This window comes from Lepus europaeus, chromosome 20 (assembly GCF_033115175.1).
Source record: "Lepus europaeus isolate LE1 chromosome 20, mLepTim1.pri, whole genome shotgun sequence".
NCBI lineage: Eukaryota > Metazoa > Chordata > Mammalia > Lagomorpha > Leporidae > Lepus > Lepus europaeus.
The window spans coordinates 6,778,653-6,800,435 of record NC_084846.1 but is presented as its reverse complement, the minus strand read 5'-3'; the positions used below and the strand labels follow the sequence as shown (position 1 = coordinate 6,800,435).

Here is a 21,783-nt window from a genome sequence, read left to right as displayed (position 1 = left end):
GCGAGGTCGCGGTGGCCCTGAGAGGGACCCTGAGAGGGGCTGAGGCTCCCTCGGGGCCGGCCAGGGCGGGGAGGGGTGCAGGCTAGACCACTACCCCCCACCCCCGCCCCAGGCTAGGGCAGGACGCGCCCAGCTCAGCACTTCCTGGTGGGCTCCCGGCCGCGGGGCGGGGGCTTTCCCCCACGCTGGGAGGGGCTCCACGATGGCGAGAGTCTGGGGGTGCAGGTGCACAGCCCTTGGGAGACCCCGACCCCGAGGGGCAGCCAATGGCAGGGCCAGAATCCGGAAATGACAGGAAGGGGCGGGGCTTCTGGGCTCGGTGTCACTCGGAGCTCATGGGGTGAAACGAGGATGGAGACCTGGGGTGGGGGTGGGGAGGGTTGCAAGCTGGACCAGCGGGGTCTGCCTGGGGGGAGGGTTGCAGGCTGGACCAGCGGGGTCTGCCTGGGGGATGTGTTCGCCTTGGTTCATTCTTCTGGGGCACCGCCGGGGGGGTTCAACCCGAAGGCGCCCCACGGGACAGCGCCGGGGACTGAGCACTGGGGGACGCAAACCCCTGGTCGGGGGAGGGGGAAGAGCTGGGCCCCACCCCTTCCTACCCCCCCCCCGTCCCCCTAACCCCTGCCCAGTACCCCCAGCTCCCCTGACCCGTCCCCCTAGCCCCCGCCCAGCCCTCCCAGCCCTACCCAGCCCCCCTGCCCAGACCCTCAGCTGCTCCCCGACCCCCCGAACTCCCCCAGCTCCTGCCCAGCTTCCCCCAAGCCCCCCGACTCCCCCACGCCCTCACCCCGCCTCGCCCCACCCGTGAGCAGTCCTCCAGGCTCTCCTGAGACGCCCACGGGCCGCCAGGCGGGGTTGCCGTCAGCAAAGCAGGTCCAGCCGGAGCGGGCCGCTGGGCAGAGGGAGGCATTCGAGAACCTGCGGCCGGGCCGGGTCAGAACCAGCGGCGGCTCCAGGCCGCGGGGAGAAAGCTCCTGGCGTGTGGCTGAGCGTGGGCGAGAGGCGGCCAGGAGCAAGGGCTCATTGAGCTGTCCGAGGCTACCCCTCCCCGCTCAGGGCTGTCGGGGCTACCCCTCCCCTCCCAGGGCCATCAGGGGCTACCCCTCCCATCTCAGACCTGTCTGAGGCTACCCCTCCGCTCTCGGGCCCACCAGACGCCCTGAAGTGCACGTCGGTTCCAGTAGGTACCAGGGCGTGCAGCACCGGCCCCTCTCGAGCCTGGGCAGGTGGCCGAGTGGACGCTGTCCACCGCCGCGGTGCTGGTCACGGCGGGCGGCGCCCAGGTTTCGGCTGAAAGCGGAGCGGGGCGTGGGCGCCGGGGCCGGCTGGGGCTACGCCCCGGGGAGGCTGGGGGCGCAGAACGGCCCAGGATCCCCGCCCCCGCGGGAGAGGTACCGGGGCGGAGCCGGCGGAGCGCGGACCCCCGGGGGGCAAGGCGTCAGTGGCCCCGGCCTGCGGGGAAAGACAGGAGCCGGGAGGAGTCGCTGAGTCGCTGGGGACCGAGGGCCGCGGTAGCGGGGCAGGGGCGGCCGTCCCGGGAGTAAACGGACAGGGGCTCGGCCTGCCCCGTTGATGGACAGGCGCTCAGGGAGCGAGGCTGGACCAGCCGGCTCCCATTCCAGCAGGGGCACCCGGGAGGCGGCTCCCCTGGGAGCGGCCGGAAAGCAGCAGGTGCACACCCTGCAGCCCAGGGCCTGGGAACCCCATCCGGGTCTCCTCCCAGGGAGGGGGCAGGGACCCCGGCCCTGGCTGTTGTGAGCACCTGGGGAGTGAACCAGCAACTACCCCTCGCGCGGCCCTTCCCCGTCTCGGTGCCCCCTTCCTCCGCCCCTCCCCCAGGCCCCTCTCCCACTCTCTAGGGATTTGCAACCCAGGCCCCCGGCGCCCGCCCTGCCCGCAGCACGGGGAAACGGGCTCTGCTGCCACCTGGTGGCCGCTCCGGGGGCGTGGCCTCTCCGCCGACACCGGGCGGCCAATTCCCCCGCCCGACAGGAGTGCGGGGCGTCAGGCCGCCCTGGAGCCAGCACAGGGGAGGGTCAGCTGCCACGGGGAGACCCGGATGGAGCTCCTGGCTCCTGGCTTTGGCCTGGCCCAGGCCTGGCTGCTGTGAGTACTTGGGGCGTGACCAGCAGGTGCAATGTCTCTCTCTCGCTAACTCTGCCTTTAAATAAGTAAGTAAATGTATTTAATTGCATTATTTAAGGGCGGGCCTTCTATGACGGGGAAATTAATTCTCAAGCTGCTCGGCGTTTGAGGACTTTTTTTTTTTTTTTTGACAGGCAGAGTGGACAGTGAGAGAGAGAGAGAGAGAGAGAGAGAAAGGTCTTCCTTTTCCCGTTGGTTCACCCTCCAATGGCCGCTACGGCCGGCACATCTCGCTGATCCGAAGCCAGGAGCCAGGTGCTTCTCCTGGTCTCCCATGGGGTGCAGGGCCCAAGCACTTGGGCCATCCTCCACTGCCTTCCCGGGCCACAGCAGAGAGCTGGCCTGGAAGAGGTGCAACTGGGACAGAATCCGGTGCCCCGACCGGGACTAGAACCTGGTGTGCCGGCGCCGCAAGGCGGAGGATTAGCCTAGTGAGCCACGGCGCCGGCTGTTTGAGGACTTTTTAAAAATGTATTTGGAAGGCGGGAGGCCGAGCAGCTGGTGCGTGGGGCGACGTGGGCGGGTCCGGGACTCCAGGCCTGGGGGAGGGCTGGAGGCCGAAGGCTGCTCCCGGGCGTGTGCACGCGTGGGCGGGAGGTCCTGGTCTGTGGGGGCGGCGTCTCTCTCCGCTCCGCGGGGGCCCTGGGCGAGGAGAAGCCGGGTGCCCCGTGTGGGTGGGGGCGGCTCCCCGGCAGCCAGAGGCCTGCGGTCAGGGTCAGGACCACCCCCCGGAGGCCATGGCCAGGGTCAGGGTCAGGAGCCACCCCCCAGCCTTGGCTGCGGTCAGGGTCAGGACCACCCCCCAGAGGCCATGGCCAGGGTCAGGGTCAGGCCCACCCCCCCGCCTTGGCTGCGGTCAGGGTCAGGACCCCCGTGCGCGGGGACGAGAGTGCGTGTGGCCGCCCGCTGTGGTCCGGGGGGCACAGCCCGAGGTGGGGGCTCCTGGGAGAGGTGGCGCCTCCCCCAGGCCGGCCCCCCGCCACCGCCCTGATGAACCCCGGGCTCCTCGGGGCCGGGGGACGACGACCGCCCCCAGAATCGCCCCTGCAGATCTGAGCAGGCCCCCAGCACCAGCGAGCAGCCAGCCTCTCCTGGGACGCCCCTCCCCACCCCGAGGATACCCCTGCCCGCCGAGGCAGGGGCAAGGAAACCGGGGCAGCTGCTTCCACTCAGAATAAGCCTTGCTTGCTTGCTAAATAAAAACTTAACCCCTGGAAAAAAATTTATGTGGAAGACAGGGAAGGCTCCAGCTGTCTCTTTCAGCTCCACTTCCTACCAAAGCCGTACGCTGCCTACAACTCCCAGCGTGCTCCGCGCTCCGACGCTTCGTAACGTCCGCGCCGGAATACGTGCGCGTTGCCGCGCTGCCTCCTGGGAAGTGTAGTCCCACTGCGAAGAAAGGCTGGGCAGTGGGTGGCAGGTGGACCTGGAGCCAATGACAAAACAAGGCTCCGTGAGCGCCAGGTCAACGAACCAATGGGCGCGTTACCGCTAGGGGGCGGGACTTCCGGCGGCGAACCCGTGGACAGCGGCTGCGCGAAAGACAGGACTTCCTTTTCGTGGGTGGCGGCCATCGCGGACGGATCGCCATGAAGGCTTCGGGCACAGTAAGGCAGGCGCGGCGCGGCGTCGGGGCGCGGGGCGCGGCGCGAGCCCTGATGGGGACTCGGGGAGGGGACGGGGCCCCGCAGCTGGGGCGCGCCGCCGCCCTGGTCCCCGCGGGCCGCGCTCGGGAGCAGCCAACATGGCGGCGGGCGCCGCGTGGGGAGCGGGTGCGGGCCCGGTGCTGGGGCCGCGGGGTGATCGCGGGGCCGCCTGGCCGCTCCGGGGAGGGGGCGGCGGGGGTAGCGGGTGCGGGGCCGGGCTGGGCGCTGCGCCGCGCGGCGATCGCTGCCCGGGGCTGGGGGCGCGCGGGGGTCGGGGCGGGGGCTGACGCGGGGGTCGCCGGCCCCGGCTGACGCGCGCGCCCCCGCAGCTGCGGGAGTACAAGGTGGTGGGCCGCTGCCTGCCCACGCCCAAGAGCCCCGCGCCGCCGCTCTACCGCATGCGCATCTTCGCGCCCAACCACGTGGTGGCCAAGTCCCGCTTCTGGTACTTCGTGTCGCAGCTGAAGAAGATGAAGAAGTCGTCGGGCGAGATCGTGTACTGCGGGCAGGTGCGCGGGGGGCCGGGCCGGGGTCTGCGGGGGCGGGGCCGGGCCGGCCTGGGGGCTCAGGGGGGCGGCCCGGGGGCCCCGCCGCGCCTCACCCGCCCCGCCCCGGCCGCAGGTGTTCGAGAAGTCGCCGCTGCGCGTGAAGAACTTCGGCATCTGGCTGCGCTACGACTCCCGCAGCGGCACGCACAACATGTACCGCGAGTACCGCGACCTCACCACGGCCGGCGCCGTCACGCAGTGCTGTAAGCGGGGGCGGGGCCCGCGGGGAGGGGGAGGGCGGGCCGGGGCCGCGCGCACCCGAACCCCAGAGCCGCCGCGCGCCGTGGCCGCGGCTCCAAGCGGGGTGCGCACAGCAGCGGGGCCTCGTCGCCTCCGGGGGGCTGCGGGTGCCCCCGGGAGTGAATGCGGAGGCCGCACACGCGCGGCGGGGCGGGCAGGGGGCGGGTCCCTGGGGTCCCCACCGGCCCCGCGCTCACCCTTGCCGCCCCCCGCCCCGCAGACCGCGACATGGGCGCCCGGCACCGCGCGCGCGCGCACTCGATCCAGGTGATGAAGGTGGAGGAGATGGCGGCGGCGCGCTGCAGGCGCCCGGCCGTGAAGCAGTTCCATGACTCCCGCATCCGCTTCCCGCTCCCGCACCGCGTGCTGCGGCGCCAGCACAAGCCGCGCTTCTCCGCCAAGAGGCCCAACACCTTCTTCTAGGCCCGCGCCCCAATAAACGCTCGGACCGTGGCCCCGTCTCCGTGTGCGCCTGCGCCGTTGGGGGTTGGGGCTCCAGGAGCCGCGCGGGGCGGGTTGGAGACAGGGCAGGTGCCGCCCCCTGGGGCCCGTTTGGGGTGTCGGACCGCGTGGTCTCCCCAAGCGGCCGGACCTGATGAGCCAGAAGCTCCATGCGGGTCTCCATGTGACCAGGGCCATCGTCCACTCTTTCCCAGGCCCAGCGCCCGCCCCATTCCCGGCCCTTGGGAAGCAGTGTCCTGGGGAGGAGGCGGGCACCGGAAGCCCGAGGGACGCTGGGGGCACCAGACTCCGGGCAGCGCCTGCGCAGCCGCCCTGAGCGCAAGGCGCCGCGGACCGCCGGCGGCTGGGGGTTCTTCGCCCCCTCACATCCCGCGGTGTGGGGGGCTCGCTCTGTCCTGGACGTGGTGCTGGAATGGACTCAGCCCGCCTGTGGGCCCCATGGCCTGCGCTCCTGAAGCCCCCGTGGGCCGTGAACTCAACGGGAGGTTGCTGGCCGCTCACCCTCTGGGCCGCAGGGGTGGCTTCGTGCCAGACGGAACTTGGGCGTCCAGGGTGTGGTCCCTGCGCGGGGAGGGGGGGGCTTCCCGAGAGCTGCGAAGGGCAAGGGGGTCCTGCGCTGGGCTGCTTGGCCCCCGCGATCGCTCTCAGCGGGATGGCTGCTCCCCTCAGGGGCAGCTCCGGGACAGGGCGGCAGGGACCCCGGATGACCCCAGGTCCTGACTCAGCTGTGCCCGCTGAGTGAGGCACGCGGGATCAGGGCCGCGGGCCAAGTCCCGGTGTGGGCACCGCCTGGAGCCACGTTGGCCCCAGCAGGTGCGGGGGGGCGGGCCTGGCGGCCGGCCTGTGCCCCATTCCCGGGCCTGGGGCCGCCCGCTGTCCACACCAGAGTTCACGGCCCAGCGCCGCCCACCCAACGGGGCTCCTGGAATCCGGGACAGGTTCCAAGTCCCCACTGGTCCACTTGTCCCCACCTGCAGCCTCCCCGGCTTGGGGCGCCGCCAATTTTCAGAAAACTCTGCGGGGGCCTCCCTGCCCCAGCCTCTCCACAGCGCTCCCCCCTACTCGGCGCTCGCTCCGCCGCACCCCTGGCGCCTGCTGTGGCCCGAGCCCCCCTGAATGCGCGGTCGAGCCAGGCCCCCTGCAGCCTGCTGTGTCCACAGGGGCTGGCATCCAGTAGGCGCTCAATAAGTGAGCCTCCGTCTAAGCCTGGGTTTTCCCACGGCAGAGGGGGAGGGGTCGCGGCCGCTGGGCTCGGTGGTGCGGGCCTCCCTGGAGCTGGAGTGCGCGGCGAGGGCGCCCGAGGCGGCCCGGAGGTCTCAGGTCTCGGCTTGCACCCCGACAATTGTAGAGTGGACGGGGCTGGCCTCCGGACGCGCGGTCCCCTCTTGAAGTTGGGGCGCCGTCCGTCAGCTCCGCCCGAGTGGGGCCCGAGCTGCCGGGGATGTCGCCTGCCCAGGTCTCCAGGGGCGCGGGAGACGCCCCTCCCGGGGTGGTCTCGGGCTCCATGGGGCGGACCCAGTAGCCGCCACGCTGAATGAGCGCCTGCCCCTCCCCCACCGGTGCCCCCAGGCTCCCCTCTGAGGCGCTGTCTGATGCCCATGTGAAGGTGGGCAGGCGGAGGCCGAGGGGGACCCCAAGACGACGGCGGGCACCGAGCCCAGGCTGCGCCCACCCATCTTAGCCCAGGGCCGAAGACCGTAGAGGAAGGGAGGGTTCGACGCCCCTGCATCCCCCACTCCCCCGAAACCCCTGGAGCAGCCTCGTCGTCCGGCGGGAGAGGGAGCGCTCGGGAGCCGAACGGTGCCCACTTGTCCCCTCCCGCTCGGCCAGGCCCCAGGAAGGGGGTGGGGACGCTCCCCCGCCCCCGCCGCCACTCCCTCGGCCTGCCCCGGCCGGCTGCCCCAGTCCAGGGCCGAAAGGGTGCCGGCGGGGCCGCCCGCAGGTCCGGGGGAGGTGGAGCCGCGCGCTGACCCCGCCGCGCAATAAATGGGCAGCCCGCAGCCTCGCGCCGCGGCGACGGCGACACCGACAGCGAACCGTGGACTCGGCGCCCGAGGCGGGCGGGCGGGCGGACGGCGAGCACCCAGGGCGTCCCTGGCGCTCTCGGGTCGGGGGGCTCCTCGCAGCCCTCATGGCCGGGGCCCGGGCCATCTTCGGCGCCTGGGACTACGCCGTGTTCGCGCTCATGCTGCTGGCGTCCACGGGCATCGGGCTCGGGGTGGGGCTGGCCCGCGGCCGGCAGCGCAGCGCCGAGGACTTCTTCACGGGGGGCCGGCGCCTGGCCGCGCTGCCCGTGGGGCTGTCGCTGGCCGCCAGCTTCATGTCGGCCGTGCAGGTGCTGGGCGTGCCGGCCGAGGCGTCCCGCTACGGCCTCAAGTTCCTGTGGATGTGCCTGGGCCAGCTGCTCAACTCGGGGCTCACCGCCGCGCTCTTCCTGCCCGTCTTCTACCGCCTGGGGCTCACCAGCACCTACCAGGTGCGCGCGCGACGGGGCGGGGGGTTCCGGGAAGAGGCCCCGGGCAGTGGGGTGAGGGCCGGGAAGGAGGAAGCCGGCAGCTGGCGCGCGCCGCTTGCTCGTGGGAGACGCGGGGCCACGTGTGCACAGGTGTGTGCGCCCCAGCGCTCGCGCGCTCACAGGCGCGCACACCCCCTGGGCAGCTCCGCGGAGCTCGGGGCAGAGAGGACACCGATGACGATCGTGTCCGGTAGACAGGCGGCGCCTAAACCTATGGCCAGAGGCGCTGTCCCTGTCCTGCGCCTGCGACCACTCCCGAAGTTCCTGCCCAGCCGGAGCTAAGAGGTGGCGCGCACACAGGCCGGGGCAGGGCCATCAGGGCGCGGGGGGTCTGCGGGGTACACTGGGGGCCCGGGGTGCGCCCCCACCGCGGGCCTCGGGGGAGGCAATTAGAGCTCCAGGGGGCTGGGGGCGCGCCCCGGGCCGCCCCTGCTCGCGTGAGCACGACCCCCGGCTCTTCTCGGCAGTACCTGGAGCTGCGTTTCAATCGCGTGGTGCGCCTCTGCGGGACCCTGCAGTACCTGGTGGCCACGGTGAGCGGCCTCGGCCCCGCCGCGGCTCTGACCCCGCCCCTGTCGGCCTGACCCCGCCCCCCGCCGGCCTGACCCCGCCCCCCGCCGGCAGGTGCTGTACACTGGCATCGTCATCTACGCACCTGCGCTCATCCTGAACCAAGGTGCAGGAGGCAGAGGAGGAGGGGGCGTCCCGGGCTGGGCCCCCCCACGCGGAGGTCTAACTGCGGAGGGCGGGGTCTGTTTGCGCAGTGACCGGGCTGGACATCTGGGCGTCGCTGCTGTCCACCGGCATCATCTGTACTTTCTACACCACCGTAGTGAGTGCCCTGGGCCCCGCGCCCCGCTCAGCCTCCTGAGGGTGGTGCCGAGGCCGCCTTCAGGCTTGGCTGGATCCAGGACGCGGGTCGGCCGGGGATGGGCGGGAGTTCCCCCGGGAGGGGGCCTGGGGCTGGCTGAGCCGCATCGTGAGGCCATCCATGGGTGGTACAGATGAGAACGTGGGGCGGGGAGCGGGGGGGGTTCCCAGCCCCCGCCCCCGCCCACACCGCTCCCTCCGCAGGGCGGCATGAGGGCTGTGGTCTGGACCGACGTCTTCCAGGTTCTTGTGATGCTCACGGGCTTCTGGGTCATCTTGGGCCGCGGCGTCGCGCTCGTTGGGGGGCCCCGGCACGCGCTGGAGCTCGCGTGGAACCACTCCCGCATCAACCTGCTGGAGTGAGTGCCGCCTGCCCCAGGAAGCCCTCCTTGCTTCCCGCCCCTCTGCACGCCCCCTCCCCAGTCCCCGCCCCTCCGCCAGCCCCACTCCAAATGTCCCCTGCAGGTCCTCAAGCTCCCAGGTGGCCACGCGGGGCCGGGGGGGGGGGGTGGAGCCAGCGTGACCCACCCTGTCCCTCCCCCAGCTTCGACCCGGACCCCCGGAGACGCTACACCTTCTGGACGTTCGTGGTGGGAGGCACGCTCCTGTGGCTCTCCATGTACGGGGTCAACCAGGCGCAGGTGCAGCGCTATGTGGCCTGCGGGACGGAGCGGCAGGCCAAGCTGTGAGTGCCTGGCGGAAGGGCGGGGGAGGGGCCTCGGGCCAGCCGCCGGCCCCGCCCCAACCCGCAGCCGCCCCCCCCCCCCCCCCCGTGCAGGGCCGTGCTCATCAACCAGGTGGGCCTGCTGTTGATCGTGTCCAGCGCCGCCTGCTGCGGCATCGTCATGTTCGTGTTCTACAGCGGCTGTGACCCGCTCCTCACCGGCCGCATCTCCGCCCCGGACCAGGTGCGGAGGGGGAGGGGCGTGGGCTGCAAGAGCTTTCTTAGCAGGAGCTGCAGCCAGTGCAAAGGCCCTGAGGCAGGGAGGAGCTGGGGGGCGCTGGGAGGCTGGGGGGGGGCTGGCTGAGGCCCCGCCCCAGCTGGAGTTCTGATGGACAACCAGGTTCCAGGTCACCGGGGTGGAGGCTGCCCTGGGGCCAGGTCCGACGGGTGGAGTGCATGGCCCTGGGGGGTGGGGGGAGACTATTCCTGCTGCCTCAAGGCCCCTCCGGATGACGCAGGGGTCCCAGGGCGCGGCCCGTGTACACGCAGTCCATCAACACACAGGGGCCGCCCGGGGCGGGCAGGGGCGGAGCGGGGTGGCCAGGAGCCCCGCGGCCCCAGCCCCGCCCCGGCTGCCCCCAGTACATGCCTCTGCTGGTGCTGGACATCTTCGAGGGTCTGCCCGGGGTCCCTGGGCTCTTCCTGGCCTGCGCCTACAGCGGCACGCTCAGGTGAGCCGCCCGGCCCACGGGAGAGGGGCTGCTCTGGGCGCGGCCCCTGCCCCCTAGGGACCTCAGCTTGGTTTTGGGGCGTCTCCCAGTAGCGGGTCCGCCCCCCAAATGCTTGCACCAGCGGGGGCGGGGCCAGGCTGCAGCCAGGAGCGTTGGGGGGTGGCGGCTCCGGGCTCCCCAGAGGGGCTGGGGTCTCAGGTCAGGATCCCGGGGGCGGGGACAGCGGCAGGGGCAGGGCTGAGGTGTCTGCGCCCCTGGGCGTGGCCTGAGGACCCCGCCCCGCCCAGTACGGCGTCCACCAGCATCAACGCCATGGCGGCCGTGACCGTGGAAGACCTTATCAAGCCGCGGCGGCCGCGCCTGGCGCCCCGCAAGCTTATGATGATCTCCAAGGGGCTGTGTGAGTGCGGGGGGTGGGGGGGAGGCGCCCGGGGGCTGTGTGAGTGCGCGGGGCAGGGGGGAGTGCCCAGGGGCTGGGAGGGGCGCCGGGGAGGGGGTGAGCCCAGGGCCGCCTCCCCGCCCACCGTGCACCCCTGCCTGCTGCAGCCCTCGTCTACGGCTCGGCCTGTCTCACGGTGGCCGCTCTGTCCTCGCTGCTGGGGGGCGGCGTCCTGCAGGTGAGCCTCGCCCCGCCCCGCGCCCCAAGCCGGGGGAGGGTCCTGGCGGAGACCCAGCCCTGAGTGCACCCCGCTGTCCCAGGGCTCCTTCACGGTCATGGGCGTCATCAGCGGCCCCCTCCTCGGAGCCTTCATCCTGGGCATGTTTGTGCAGACCTGCAACACGCCGGTGCGTGGGGGGCGGGGCGCGGACAGGCTCCACCCACAGGGCGTGGAGAAGGGCGGGGCTGGGAGGGGAATGGTCCACAAGCCTCACCCTGAGGATGGCGACGCCCACAGGGTGTGGAAAGGGGGGGGCGGGCAGGCAGGCCCCGCCCCTGAGGCAGGCTCCACCCACAGTACGTGGAGAAATAGGGCTGGGAGGGGCGTGGTCTACAGGCTCCACCAAGATGCAGGTTCCGCCCACAGGGAGTGAAGGAGGGCGGGGCTGGGTTGGGAGGGGAGTGGTTTGACAAGCCCCGCCTCTGGCACCGGCTCCGCCCACAGGGCGTCCTCTCTGGGCTGGCTGCGGGCCTGGTGCTCTCCCTGTGGGTGGCCGTGGGCGCCACGCTGTACCCGCCCAGCGCGCAGATGATGGGGGTCCTGCCCTCCTCGGCTGCCGACTGCGGGGCCCCCTCGGCCAACGCCTCCGGCTTTCCGTACCCGCTCCTGGCTGCCAACGCCTCCGGCGGGGACCCCAGGTGAGCAGGCGCTGGGAGTGTGGCCTGGGAGGGCGTGGTTAGCGAGCAGAACCAGAGCCAAGGCCCTGGGGCAGCTTCTCCGTAGCGCGGTTCAGCCACGGAGACCTGGGAAGGGGGAGGGCGGATGTGGTGCAGCCAGAGGAATCAGGTTTATTTTTTAAAAAGTAAAGATTTCTTTATTTGAGAGGCAGAGTTAGAGAAAGACAGAGACAGAGAGAGAGGTCTTCCATCCTCTGGCCCACTCCCCAGTTGGCCACAATGGCCAGAGCTGAGCTGATCCGAAGCCAGGAGCCAGGAGCTCCATCCGGGTCTCCCACGCAGGTGCAGGGGCCCCAGGACTTGGGCCATCCTCCACTGCCTTCCCAGGCCACAGCAGAGAGCTGGAGCGGAAGTGGAGCAGCCGGGTCTCGAACCGGCACCACTATGGGATGCCGGCACTGCAGGGGGTGGCTTTACCCCGCTGCACCCCAGCGCCGGCCCCAGAGCTTTGAGCTTTGATGCAGTGCGGTTTATCCGATGCGTTTTTCTCTGCCGCCTGTATTTTGGTGAGGGGTCCTCGGAGTTTAGGTTGGTCGGATTCCAGGGCAGTAGGGAGCCACGGAGGGTGATAGGCAGAGGCAGGAGACGCCCCTCCCGGCCACGCCTGGAGAATGCCTGGGGTTGGAGTGCGGTGGCTACTGCACGGGTCCGGGCTGGGCTGGGGGGCAGCAGGGGGCGGGGAGTGGCTCTGAGGGCGCCCAGGTGTTGACTGACAGAGCCCCGCCCCCTCCCTCCCACCCCCAGTTTTGGCATGGCCCCCAGCGCACCCGCCCTGGCAGACAGCTTCTACGCCATCTCCTACTTGTACTACGGCGCCCTAGGCACGCTGGCCACCATCCTGTGCGGAGCGCTGGTCAGCTACGTCACCGGTAGGCAGGGTGGCGGCTCCCTGGGGGGCGGGCAGTGAGGCCTTAGCCTGAGCCGTGGTGGGGGCGGGGGGGCGAGGCCCCAGCCTGAGCCGTGGTGGGCACAGGGGGTGCAGGGCGCTGTTCCTGGTGCTGAAGTCGCTGCTGGCCGCGAGAAGTCATGCCCCAGGCCCACCCAGCCCCCCGCCAAGTACAGGGGGTCCCAGGGGACCTCACGGCCCGGGCGCTCCCTCCCTCACCCCCCATCACTGAATCTGCCCCCCAGGCCCCAGCAAGCGCAGCAGCCTGGGCCCTGGCCTGCTCTGGTGGGACCTGGCCCGGCAGACGGCGTCCGTGGCTCCCAAAGAGGAAACGGGCGCCCTGGACGACAGCTTGGTCAAGGTCAGCCTGGGGCCGGGCGCCCAGGGCCCCGGGGGAGGGGTGTGTGGCTTTGGCCCGTTGCATTCGCCCCTGGCGCTGTGCCAGGAGCCACTCAGCCTAGGGAGGTTCGGGGCGGCCTCCTGGAAGCTGTGACACTGACGGGTCTGCGTGAGGACAGGAGCCGGCCACAGGGCTGTCCGGTGCAGGGCGTGGCAGGCGCAAAGGCCCTGAGGCCGGAGACGGCCTGGTGGGGTGGGGGTGGGGTGCTCAGGCTTCCTTTGGCTTGTGGTGGCTTCGGCAGCGTCTGGGCCGGTGCAGGTGGCTCAGGCTGTGGGCACCAGGTGTCGGAAGGGTCAGGCCCGGCTGGTGCACTGGGCTGGGGGCTGCTGTGACCCGTGCTGCCCCGGGGTCTCCGTCTGGAGCGGCGACACCTTCTCCCCTCCCCCAGGGTCCCCAGGAATTCCCCTCCGCAGCCGGGAAGCCCCCGGCCTTCCTGCCCCGGCCTGAGGACCGGCTGCTGCCCCTGGGGCCCGAGGCGGAGGGCGCCGGCCCGGGGACCCACGCCTGGGCGCGCCGGGATGAGCTGCGGGAGTCGAACCTCTGAGGGCGGGGCCGGCCCGGCCGCAGTGGCCACGCCTGAACGTCTCGACGGGCCAATCCCAGGCCTCGGGCCCTTGGCCTCCGCCTCTGAGTGGCTGGACTGTGTGATATGCAAAGGAGCTCGGTGTTGCCTTCCTCCCACCCTCCCGGAAGTGGGGAGGCCCCGCCCCCAGCTGCCGTTTTAGCCAATCCCCTGCTTCCAACCTGCCGCCCGACTTAGACGCTGCACCCCGACACAAGGCTGGAGTTTTATCCCTCAGCACGAACGGAAAGTCAACACAGGGAGCCCCCAGACCCAAAGCCAGGGTGTGGGGGCCGGCCGCGCTTCCCCCACGCCCAGCAAGTCTCGGGGCTCTTGGGGGTCGCTACTGCCCCATTCCACAGACAGGGAAGCTAAGGCCGGGAGAAGGGCAGGGGCGCGGCCAAGACGGGGGGGGGGGGAGGGGAGGCAGGCAGAGCCCTGCACCTGCGCGGGACCCGGATGGAGCGCTCCCCGCCCCAACGTGAGAGACCCGGACGGTGCTCCTGGCTTCAGCCCTGCCCAGCCCTGGCCGTTGTGGGCCTCTGGGGGCAGATGGAAGACGCCCCTCTCTAGCTCTTTCAAATAAATAAAAAAATTTAAAAGAAAGTCCACGTGTCGTCCTCGGCCTCCGCGCCCAGCCCCGCCCACCTGCGCCCACGTGATGCTGCCCCCCACCCTGGGCCGAGCCCTCGACCTGCTGCCCTGCCCCCTCCTCGCTGACTAGCCACCTCCCCCCCAGCTCCAGGCCTGGCGGTTCCAAGCGCCGGGCGCGGCCCTCGGCCTCCTGCCTGGGGCTGGGGTCGGGGACCCCCGGGAAGCGCCCCCTCCCACCCCTGCAGTGGGGCCCTCGGCCAGGGTCGGATAAACCGGCTCCTTGGCAACACAGCACGCGGCCTGCTGTTTGATTAAGGAAGATTAGCGGTTAGCGGGGACCAGCCCTTCCCCCTTCGAAAAGGCTTTGCTGGGGACGGTGGTGGCGCAGTGGTTAACCCCTGCCGGCGGTGCCCGTATCCACAGGGTGCCGGGTCGAGTCCCAGCTGCTCCGCTTCTGGTCCAGCTCCCTGCTATGGCCTGGGAAAGCAGTGGAGGATGGCCCAAGTCCTGGGGCCCCTGCACCTGCGTGGGAGACCCGGAGGAGGCTCCTGGCTTCAGTTCAGCCCAGCTCTGGGCGTTGCAGCCATTTGGGGAGTGAACCAGCGGATGGAAGACCTATCTCTCTCTGTCTCTCTCTCTCCCTCTCTCTCTCCCTTCCCCCTTTCTCCCTGTTTCTCCCTCTCTCTCTCTCCCTCCCCCTCTCTGTCTCTCTCCCCCTCCTTCTTTCTCCCCTTCTGTCTCCCCTCTCCCTCTCTCTTTCTCTCACTCCCCCCTCTCTCTGTCTCTCTCTCTCCCCTTCCCTCCCCCCCCCCCGTCTCTCTCTCTCCCTCTCAGAGAGTCGGTCGGCTGTGAGCCGGGTACAGGCACTGCCCCCGTTTCCGGGCCGGTATTTGAAGTGGGGAAGGAGGCAGTTGGGGCAAGGTGAAAACGCGGCCTGGGCGCTCCGGAGGCAAAGGGCGAAGTCCGGAGCGCGACAGCCCCTCTGTGTCCTTGAGGGCCCCTCGGCGGGCGGCGCCCCCCTCCCCCCCACCCCACCCCCCTGTCCCTGTGCACCCTCCCCGGCCTGTGTGTTTGCTGAATTCAATCCTTGCTCAAACATTTGCTTTTTTGATCGCGACGCCTGAGGGGCCTCTTGCCCTCAGGCGGCGCAAGGGCGCCTGGCTCCCCTCTGGTCCCACAGACCTGAGTTCTGGGCCTGGGGGCGCCGGGGGCCAAGGCGGAAGGGGGCTCAGAGCCCCGCTGACCCGCCAAGGGCACGCGCACTACCACCTGCGGCCACAAGGGGGAGCTCAGACACCCGGCGCCAGGGATAGAGTGTGTCCGCTCCTGGCCAAGCCAGGCAGGAGGGGCGGCCGGGGACGCGGGAGGGGCACGGGAGGCATGTGCTAAGTGTCACGGAGCTGTGCATTTATTACATTTGGTTTTATTAGAGGGGGGGGGTCTCTCATCACCTGTTACACTCCCCACATGGCCCCGGGCCAGACCAAAGCCAGGAGCCAGGAGCTCCATCCGGGTCTCCCATGCAGGTGCAGGGGCCCAAGGACCTGGACCATATCCACTGCTTTCCCAGGCCACAGCAGGGAGCTGGATCGAAGTGGAGCAGCCAGGACTTGAACCGGTGCCCATAGGGGATGCGGCCACTACAGGCGCCGGCCCCGCCTACCAGTGTCAGAGTCAGACTGGGAGCCGGGTTGCGTCCTCCCCGGGCGGTCCCCCCTCGCCAGGCCAGCGGTGTCCCCGCGGGAGGAGGCTCAGGGCCTGCGTGGGCCCGCGCTGGGTGAGAGAACGGACGAGCAAATCATCTACGCACCGAGTGTTTGTTCAACCCAGGGCGCTGGGTCCCGAGGGCGCGGGCGATGCGGGTCTACGCCTCCCCGCACACGGAGCCGCCTCCCTACACGAGAGACGCGTGGGCGCTGGGGGCCTCGTGGGGAGCGCGCCCGGCCCCAGCCCCCGGCCGCCCTAGCAGCGGCAATGCCGGCAGTGCCGGCTCCCATGTGGGCGCAGGTTCGAGTCCTGGCTGCTCCACTTCCGGTCCCGCTTTCTGCTATGGCCTGGGACAGCAGTGGATATGGTCCAGGTCCTTGGGCCCCTGCAGCTGCGCGGGAGACCCGGATGGTGCTGCGTCCCCGTCCGCGCCTGCGCCGTGCGTAACCAGAGTGAGCCGTGGGACCGTTCAGTGTGTTTGCCGGCCCCGGTCTCGCCCCGGCTCTGACGTCACTTTCCGGCCTTGGTGTTTGCTCTCCCCGGCCTTTCTCCCTTCCCCTCGGAAGATCCAGGGCTTCCGGCGGAGCTGGAGCCGCGGGCACGGGGAGGGGGTGCGAAGGACCCATCTGCGGTGCGCGTGCCCGTGAGCGCGCCCAGGCTTCCCGCGCGTCCGCTGGCTGCAGGGTCCTGCTCGGGCCCTCGTGCCCTTTGACCTCATCAGAAGCCTCGCACGCGCCCGGCGCCCGCAACCCCGCCCCTCCCAGGCCCCGGCTGCCCCCTAGTTAATCATCAGAGACAGCGAAGGACCTGGGTCACCGTCGCTGTTGATGTTTCTGGTTTTTTACATCGGGTCCCTGTGGCGTCCAGGCCTGGGTAGGGGCTGCACCAGGGAGGCCGCGACCCCTGCCTCAATTTCCACTGAAGGCCCCTCCCGCTGGGTCCTGAGGCTCGGACACTTGGGGCCAGCGCTGTGTAGCCAGGAGCTCCATCCGGGTCTCCCACGCAGGTACAGTACTTGGACCATTGTCCACTGCTTTCCCAGGCCACAGCAGAGAGCCGGACCGGAAGTGGAGCAGTCGGGACTCGAACCCGCGCCCCTATGGGATGCCGGCGCCGCGGCGGCTCCGTGTGCAGTCGGGGAGGTGTGGACCCGCATCGCCTGGGGTTGAACAAACACTCGGTGTGTAGATGATTTGCTCGTCCGTTCTCTCCCCCATCGCTCGGCGCGGCCTGCGCGGGCCCCGAGCCTCCTCCAGCGGAAAGCCTGGGGGTGGGGAAGGGGAGGGCGGGGGCCCCCGCAGCCGCGGATCCGAGAGGGGCTCTTGGTGCCTGGGCCCCGGGAACGGGGGCTCGGGGTGGGGGTCGCCAGGAGCCCTCGGAGCCCCAGTGTCGCCTGGGAGGGAGGGGCCTTGGGGATCGACAGGGCCACATCCGCACCTGGGACGGCACAGGTGAGCCCGGCTCCCCGAGAAGGCGCCCAGGGGCTTCCTCTCGGCCGGGGGTGTTGGTGGGGGTGGGGTGAGGGGGCGTGAGCGCCTGCCTGGTAGCACCAGGTGACAGACCCTGAGGGGGAGACCGGCGGAGGAACTGGACCCCATCTCCTTGTAAGCCCCCGCCTGAGCTCAGACCGTGGCCTGGGAGGGCAGTGGACAACGGCCCAGTCCTGGGCCCTGCACCTGCGCAGGGACCCGGATGGAGCTCCTGGCTCCTGGCTCCGGCCATTGCGGCCATCTGGGGAGTGACCCAGCGAATGGAAGACCTACCCCTCCCCGAGTTCTGTGACTCTTGGCCCTGTACGGCCCCGGCCCCGACCCGACCCCCAGCTCCCGGCCCCAGGCCCCAGTCCTAGGCCCCAGCCTCCGCCCTGGCCCCCAGCCTCCAGCCCCGGCCCCCGGCCCCCAGGGCTCTCCATCCCCGGGAGATGCAGGCCACGTTGTCTCTGGCACCCATGGCCCCCCCGGCCGGGTCCTGCCTCGGGTCCGAGCCTCCTCTGGGTGCCCCACCCCCTCCTCGGGTGCACCTGCCCGCGGGGACAACAGCGCGGACCTCGATCCTGGGGGTTGGGGGCCCCAGACTCTCACAAGCTCCAGCCTCAGCCGTCAGCGAGCGGAGCTCAAAATCGCAGCAGCAGGGGAGCCGCAGCCGGCTTCACCACGCGCACCACGGTGATGCCGGTAAGATGCCGCGTCTCCCCCTCTGGGACATAAGCAACCTCCGACAGGTCGGCTGCAGCCCTTGATGAAACGGGGGGGGGGGGGGGGGGGGTCCGAGGGCCGGGGCCTAACTTGTTGAACATCAACATGGAGCTGACAGCAGGGGGCGCTGCCGGCTCCAGGGCGTTCAGGGCAGTGACCCCTCTGGATTCCGAGAGGGCTTCAGGCCCAGCGTCCACTTTCTGCAGCTTTCCCTGGACATCAGAAGCCGCCCGAGACAGATGGCGCCCCCAAGGCCTCGCCACGGAGAACGGACCAAGACTCGTGGGACCTGGATCCTGGCCCGCCGGCACGGGCCACGCGCGCCCCCTGGCGGCGGGGCAACTGCTGGCGGACGCCGCGGGACCGAAAGTGCTTTGAAGTCGCGGCAGCCATCTTTGATCCGGGCAGCGGCCATCTTGGTAAAGGCAAGGGTCTAGGCGGCGACGTCCGTTCGCCTGTCTGTTCCTCCACTCTATGGCGGGGGCGACAAGAATGAACGCGCCTGAAATACGTGCTTTTTAAAGAAAAAAAAAGAAATGGCTGCCGGCTTCTGGTTCTGTCCGCGGCCGCCACCCCACCCCGCCCGCCGCCGGCATTCCCTTTACCAAGATGGCGCCCGTGGTGACGCCATGAGCCTGCGCCGCCGGGACCTCACTGCGCAGTCCCCGCGGTGACGTCACGGAGACGCGACCGGGCCGGCGCCGGGGGAAGGAGGTAGGGGCGGCCGCGGGGCGGGCGGTGCCGGGGGTGGGGGCGCCGGGCCCCTCGGCTGCGCGCGAAGCCCCCGGCCCAGGGCAGCGGGCTCGGGGCCGGGCGAGCCGCGGGGGGACGGCCCTGCAGGCTTTTCGCAGGAGGCGGCGTCCGAGGGGCGGGCCGCCGGGTCCGAGCCGCCCCGGGACCCCCAGTGCGGCCTTGGCCGCGTCCGATCCACCGCGGACCCCGACCCCGACCCCGACCCCGGACCCGGACCCGGACCCGCCCTCCCACAGTCGCGCCTGCGCGCTGGGCGCCCCCCGACCCCGCTCGTCACCGACCAGACTGCCCGGCGCCCGAGTGGACACTGGGGTCCCGGGGTCGCGGAGCCCCCCCTCCCCGCCGCCTGCGCCCTGGTGCCCGGCGCGTGTTTGTTGAGTGACTGCGCGTGCGGACGTCCCCACCCCGCCGGGGCCGCGCGGTTTTGGAACCTGGGTTCGCTTTCCGGAGGTCAGGGAGGTTCCTGGTGGGATCCCGGCCGGGCTGCGAGGTCAGGCGGCCCCCGCAGGAGCCTGGGGTCCGGGAGAGCCCGGGGGCGAGTCCGGGAAGGGTTCCCGGAGGCGGTGACGCCGGAGCTGGCTGGGGGAGGCTGAGGCGGGCGTTCGGCACCGCCGTCCATGGCCCCCCTACCTCCAGCCGCGCCCACCTCTCCCGTGTTTGCTGCCCACCCGCAGTCCAGTGGGGACGGGGCTGGACTCGGCCCAGGGACCCTGCTCATCGCTGCTGGTGCCCCAGGGCCTTTGCACGGCCCATTTCCCGCCCAGAGCCCGCCTCTCCGGGGAGGCAGGAGCTGAGGTTGGGAGTTGCAGGGGGGCCTGGAGCCGGGAGACCCCCGCCCTCACGGCCGCGCCCCGCAGGCGGCCCAGGGATGCCCAAGAAGTTCCAGGGCGAGAACACCAAGTCGGCGGCGGCCCGGGCGCGCAGGGCGGAGGCCAAGGCGGCGGCGGACGCCAAGAGGCAGCAGGAGCTGGAAGATGCCTACTGGAAGGACGAGGACAAGCACGTGATGCGGAAGGAGCAGCGCAAGGTGGGCGGGGGCACCCGGAGGGTGGGGGTGGGCCGGGCCAGGGGCGGGGGAGACCAGGGCCGAGGGCTGGGAGGCGCCGGGGGCCGGGGGCAGTGCAGAGCCCCCGGAGGGGTGGACATCGGGGACACCCGGACCGTCACCTCCGTCGAGGGGCTCCCTGCAGTGGGTGGGCCCCGGAGCCAGGCCCAGCCCCCCGACCCCAGCCCGGGCGCCCCTGTTCCCGCCTCCGCCCAGCAGGTGGCGCCCGAGGCACGTCCTGGCTGCGCTCCTGGTCGGGTGCACCTGCTCCGAGGTCCAGCCCCGGGCAGCGGCGCCTAAGCGGAGCCGGCTCTTCCTCTGCAGGGCGTTCCCCGCCTGGTTTTATGGCTTTTCCAAAATTTATTTTCATTTCATTTGAGAGAGGGAGAGAGAGAGCTTTTCTGTCCACTGATTCCCTCCCCAAATGGCTGCTGGGGCAGGCGCTCCGAAACCAGGAGCCAGGAGCTCCATCTGGGTCTCCCACTTGGGCCATCTTCTGCTGCCTTCCCAGGCCACAGCAGAGAGCTGGATTGGAAGAGGAGCAGCCGGAACTCTAACCGGCACCCATATGGGATGCTCTCTCTGGGGAATCCGTGCCTTCCCATGCTGCACCTGGGTGCCCCGCGCTGGCGGGGCCGGAACACTGCCGACCCCGACCCCGACCTTCGCGGGCTCGCTGTGTCCCTGCTCAGCACCGCGGCCTGGGAGGCTGCAGCCGGCGCAGGCCCTGGGCCCCCCACACCGCAGAGCCTGGGCGCCGCCCCTGCTGTGGCCAGGGAGAGCCGAGCGTGGGGCCGCTGCACCTGCGCTGGAGACCCGGATGGAGCGCCAGGCTCAGTCCTGGCATGTACGGGCGAGGCGGCAGTGACACGGTGTCTGTCTGTTTAGACTGGCGGGTTACCCAGCTGGGCCTGGGCTCGGCTCTGGGCTCTCCTGCTTCGGTCCCCGCGAGCTCGCCTCCACACCCCCAACCCGGGGCGACCCCGGCGACCCCACCCCGCTCCAGGGGCCGGCACTGGAGGAAGGGGGCACCCGGCCGGGTCCCGCCCCCGCCCTTCCTCCATCCCCGCCGCTGCCGCGCGCCCTGCAGGCGCCAGGTGTGCCGGGCCCAGCCCAGGAACCACCCCAAGGCTGGGCCAGGGGTCTTGCGGGTGCGGGAGGAGCCCGTGCAGGGGGAGGGCGGCCCGGGGCAGGCACGCTGGGGGCTGACTGTGTCCGGGGCCGACCCTGACCGGCGCTGACCCCGCCCCGTGCCCGTCCCACGTCTGTGGCTGACCCCGCCCCGCAGGAGGACCGGGAGCGGCGGCGCCTGGAGCAGCAGCAGCGGCGCAAGGAGGCGCAGCGGCTGCTGGAGGAGGAGGACTCCCGGCTCCCGGGCGGCCGGGCCCCGCGCGCCGCGCCCGCCAAGCCCACGCGCGCGCAGATCGAGGACGCGCTGCGCCGCGAGGCCGCGGAGCCAGGTGGGGGCGGGCCGCAGGGAGGGCGGGGGCGGGGCCGGCCCCGGAGCCCCGCCCTGACGCCCCTGCCTTGCCCCGCCCCCGGCAGCTGAGAAAGCGCGGAGCCACCTGGAGCTGCCGCTGGAGGAGAACGCGAACCGGCGCGTGCCCGAGGAGGGCAGCGTGGACGCGCGCACCGTGGAGGACGCCATCGCGGCGCTCAGGTGGGGGCGGGGCCGCGGGGCGGGGCCTCGGCCGCCGGCGGTGATAGGCCGGGGCTGAGTAGGGGGCGTGGCGTCGGGCGGGCCGGGGCCGGGGCGGGGCCTCGGCCGCCAGCGGTGATAGGCCGGGGCTGGAGGGGCTGAGTAGGGGGCGTGGCGTCGGGCGGGCCGGGGCCGGGGCGGGGCCTCGGCCGCCAGCGGTGATAGGCCGGGGCTGGAGGGGCTGAGTAGGGGGCGTGGCGTCGGGCGGGCCTGGGCCGGGGCGGGGCCTCGGCCGCCAGCGGTGATAGGCCGGGGCTGGAGGGGCTGAGTAGGGGGCGTGGCGTCGGGCGGGCCTGGGCCGGGGCGGGGTGAGCCCTAGCCTGCCGCCCTGTGCCCGCAGCGTGCTGGACGAGGCGGACCGGCACCCCGAGCGCCGCATGCGCGCCGCCTACACGGCCTTCGAGGAGGCGCAGCTGCCGCGGCTGAAGCAGGAGCGACCGAACCTGCGGCTGTCGCAGCTCCGGCAGCTGCTCAAGAAGGAGTGGCTGCGCGCGCCCGAGAACCCGCTGAACCGGCGCGCGGCGGCCTACAACGCCCCCAAGTGAGGGGGGCACAGTCCCTCCCCCCGGACCCGCCCGCCCCCAGCGCCTGCGTGCGCAGACCCAATAAAGCGGTCGGCCAGGCCGGGGGGGCCCTTGTGACTTGTCCCTGCGTGGGCCCCGGGCGCGGGGAGGGGCCGCACACCTGCGAGGGGGCGTGGTGCCATCACAGCCCTCACCCCGGGACCCTCCCGCCCCCAGCGCCTGCGTGCGCAGACCCCAATAAAGCAGTGAGCCAGGCCCAGA

General features: G+C 71.8%; 3 protein-coding genes and 1 non-coding gene across 6 annotated transcripts; all 4 read left to right on the top strand.

The window, feature by feature from the left end:
- The first annotated feature begins 3,646 nt into the window (after positions 1–3,646).
- RPL18A (ribosomal protein L18a) lies at positions 3,647–5,032 on the top strand. The gene is made up of 4 exons (XM_062178298.1): positions 3,647–3,752; positions 4,121–4,300; positions 4,413–4,542; positions 4,800–5,032. Exons 1-4 carry the CDS (start codon positions 3,735–3,737, stop codon positions 5,000–5,002), a joined length of 531 nt encoding a protein of 176 aa, XP_062034282.1. The 5' UTR covers positions 3,647–3,734; the 3' UTR covers positions 5,003–5,032.
- On the top strand, positions 4,591–4,721 carry LOC133750162 (small nucleolar RNA SNORA68). Its single transcript, XR_009864664.1, has one exon. It is a non-coding gene; the product is annotated as a small nucleolar RNA SNORA68 (small nucleolar RNA).
- A 1,450-nt stretch (positions 5,033–6,482) lies between the features above and the next one.
- On the top strand, positions 6,483–12,987 carry SLC5A5 (solute carrier family 5 member 5). Its single transcript, XM_062179443.1, has 16 exons — positions 6,483–6,559; positions 6,872–7,517; positions 8,024–8,089; positions 8,181–8,232; positions 8,321–8,388; positions 8,631–8,785; positions 8,971–9,111; positions 9,205–9,334; positions 9,733–9,821; positions 10,109–10,221; positions 10,368–10,438; positions 10,521–10,607; positions 10,925–11,118; positions 11,902–12,026; positions 12,289–12,404; positions 12,832–12,987. The coding sequence occupies exons 1-16, from the start codon at positions 6,483–6,485 to the stop codon at positions 12,985–12,987; spliced, it is 2,286 nt and encodes a 761-aa protein (XP_062035427.1).
- Positions 12,988–18,168: 5,181 nt separating this feature from the next.
- Positions 18,169–21,783, top strand: CCDC124 (coiled-coil domain containing 124). 3 transcript variants are annotated; one of them, XM_062178369.1, is made up of 5 exons: positions 18,169–18,215; positions 19,112–19,281; positions 20,588–20,759; positions 20,845–20,959; positions 21,339–21,783. In XM_062178369.1, exons 2-5 carry the CDS (start codon positions 19,123–19,125, stop codon positions 21,541–21,543), a joined length of 651 nt encoding a protein of 216 aa, XP_062034353.1. In that variant the 5' UTR covers positions 18,169–18,215; positions 19,112–19,122; the 3' UTR covers positions 21,544–21,783. The 3 variants fall into 3 exon arrangements, with proteins under 3 accessions (XP_062034353.1, XP_062034354.1, XP_062034352.1); XM_062178370.1 differs by lacking the exon at positions 18,169–18,215 and adding an exon at positions 18,509–18,704; XM_062178368.1 differs by lacking the exon at positions 18,169–18,215 and adding an exon at positions 18,509–18,744.